The sequence below is a fragment of the Mizuhopecten yessoensis genome, unplaced genomic scaffold (genome assembly GCF_002113885.1).
Source record: "Mizuhopecten yessoensis strain PY_sf001 unplaced genomic scaffold, ASM211388v2 scaffold9987, whole genome shotgun sequence".
Classification (NCBI taxonomy): domain Eukaryota; kingdom Metazoa; phylum Mollusca; class Bivalvia; order Pectinida; family Pectinidae; genus Mizuhopecten; species Mizuhopecten yessoensis.
The window spans coordinates 5,953-8,948 of NW_018408322.1; the positions used below are offsets into that span (position 1 = coordinate 5,953).

Consider the following 2,996-nt stretch of genomic DNA (forward strand, 5'->3'; position numbering starts at 1 on the left):
CTGTTTTCCATAATTAAAATTGACGTTTTTTCCCAATTTCTCAGAAAATCCTACTTTATTTTCCTAATTCAATAAGGCATAGGTTGCTGTAAATTCAAGGTAGCAAAAACACTGCTTCTTTCTATATATAATAATGTTCAAAATTTGTGAAATTGTCAATACCGGTAGTTATTAGCTTGGGGGGAGAGGCTTTCTGATCATCATATGTGCTATTATTTAATGATAGTAGTGGCAAATATTATGAATTGTACATGTGTATATTATGGACATGGTTATTGGTAAAAGTCATTACTTTTTACTATAATTTGTCCAGTTTTCTGATTTTTTTCCAGTATAACCTTCAAAAATGTCACATTAGTTATGTGATTATATATATATATTAATATCAGTTGTGTACATTATTTTTGGCCTGATTTTTTGAAAAACAGGGTTCAACAGTCGCCATATATCGCAAAATGCAAAGAAAAAAAATTGGGACCATGACAGACTTTTCAATGTAGTCACCTATTATAATAATGGACATAGTATACATAGTCTTATTATCTTTTTGCTGTAATTTCTCTCTTAATTTCTGATACAATGTTATGATATGCCATATATTTCATGACTCAAGTGACTGAAAAAAACGTTCAGTGGTATAATTATAGACAAATAAGTCACATTATTTTTGGTCGGATTTCTGCCAGATTTTCGAGTACAATTGTACCCGGTACTGTATTCAATTTATTCATCGTGAAAGGACTTTCAATAGTGTCACATAATTATGGACAAATTAGTCACATTATTGTTGGTCGTGATTTCTGCCAGATTTTCTGATATAGTACAAAATGATGACCATGAAAGGACCTTCGATAGTACCACATAATTATCGACAAATTAGTCACATTATTTTTGGTCGTGATTTCTGCCAAATTTTCTGATATAGTACAATTTGATGACCACGAAAGGACCTTCGATAGTACCACATAATTATGGACAAAATAGTCACATTATTTTTGGTCGTGATTTCTGCCAGATTTTCTGATATAGTACAATTTGATGACCATGAAAGGACCTTCGATAGTACCACATAATTATGGACAAATTAGTCACATTATTTTTTGTAGTGATGTCTGCCAGATTTTCTGATATAAAATTTTAAGATCATTAATGAATCTTCAGTTATTGCATGTTTGGCCAAAATTTAGGTTAATTAAGAAAGGTTTGAAACAAGGTTTGAATGTAATTATGCAAATGGTGGGCAATAAGGATATATAAGTCACCTTTGTACTTCTCTCACTTATCTCAGTACCTTTGACGTTGCAGAGTGCAATCATGGCAGCCGCAAACACTAAGCAGACGTATGTGTGGGTGAAACTCAAAGGGTTACCAAATAATATTAGGTGGCCAGTGGAATTTATGGGGTACGAAGATGATATGGTGAATGTGTACTCTCAATCTGATGATACAACGTAAGTATTTATTAAAACATAAACTTTCATTTTAAACCTTTTATTTGCTTGATATATTAACTTTTAAAGGGAATAACTAATTAGATTTCATCTTTGTCTGGTGAATTGATTTTGTTCAAGCATAGGAAAAACTGGAGTGCCATATGAATTACAATATTTTCATTGTTTAATTAAACTTACTTCCATGGCACCCCATTGAGGTCAGATCTTTGTAGGTGAGCCTATCCTGATATGTTGAAGTTTTATGTTATGTATATTGAAACTCTAAATACACCATTAAAATAACTGACGTGGAGCTCAAGGACCACGATTGGGAACACATAGGCCTAAGTATATATAATTTTGTTAAAGCCTCTCTATGTTTTTATTTATGCATGTACAAATAAAACTTTTTCAAACAAAACTTCATCATCCTCAATGGGGTTTTCATATTTTAATTTCCCTCAAACCTGAACTGTTATGTAGTTATCAATAAGTAAAATATGTAAGAAATATCTAAAAATAGACCTGGTCAATTTGTGTATCTAAAAATACGTAATATGTGCTCGCCGATTTTACATCCCGTGATGGTAAACAGAAAGACAGATGACAGGGAGAGAAGTTTTGAGCAGGCGGTGAGTTATTCGTTATTGTACAATGTAAAGTACAGGACACAAAGGTTTATTATAAAATAATAAACTTATTGCTTCAACAAAATTGTGCGCTTCATTAAAAAGTTTACAAAACGTACGCTATTACGAGAGAAAGTTGAAAGTAAATAGCGAACCGCACATGGTGTTTGTTTACAAATGTTCAGAAGTGTCGCCGCCGATTCATCGTGGCTTTTCACATTAACTTCTTCCTTTAATTTTGTCCAATGGACCCACATCGATTATGTAATTCGCAGATGATGCTGTGCTTGTGTCCATTCTGTTTTCTTTGCCTTCGCAGCATCAATAAGGACGTCCGATTTTGTTCGTCTGAGTTGTGGCTTTGATCGCAAGTCCGTCATTCTTCAAATCAAACCCATCTGCACATGCATGTTTGACATAGTTTCTGCGGGTAATTTACATATAGAGCTAGCTGTGCACTGCAAATGTGGATTCCTGTTATCAGAGTGGAGTTTCCCAGTCTTAATTGCAATTATGGAAAACTATGATATTTATTCTCATATCATATCGTCATTAGGGTTATTATTCTATCATTTATCATATTTTGGTAATTTTGTCATAAGTTTTATGTTACAAAAACATAGAGAGGCTTTAATGAATTGTTTTCAATGTTTTGTTCATTGTTTGATTTAAATAGTTTTCTGTTTTACCGTGTTTTTTGTTCTAGTGTTACTGTGCATGCATTTGACCCTTAAGATTTTGTAATTTCATGGGTAATACAGGATCCAAATGTATGTTAAATCAACATTTCCCTTCAGACGCAGGAATCAAATGTCATTTTTGTGAAGAGTCAAAACTATACTCTCAAGGATTTAATTGAATGCCCTAGCTGTGTTAATTCAGTACAAGAGTAGATTAATTGGCAGTGATGAATTTGATTTGGAAAAAATGTAAT

At 32.6% G+C, this 2,996-nt stretch overlaps 1 protein-coding gene across 1 annotated transcript in view; it reads left to right on the forward strand.

Moving 5' to 3' along the window:
• The first annotated feature begins 1,400 nt into the window (after nucleotides 1-1,400).
• LOC110459205 (proline-rich protein HaeIII subfamily 1-like) overlaps nucleotides 1,401-2,996 on the forward strand; it is an 8,267-nt gene continuing 6,671 nt past the window's right edge. Inside the window, exon 1 of the mRNA XM_021511346.1 lies at nucleotides 1,401-1,451. Coding sequence (XP_021367021.1) covers nucleotides 1,424-1,451 — 28 coding nt within the window. The 5' untranslated portion in view covers nucleotides 1,401-1,423. The remainder of the gene's footprint in view (nucleotides 1,452-2,996) is intronic.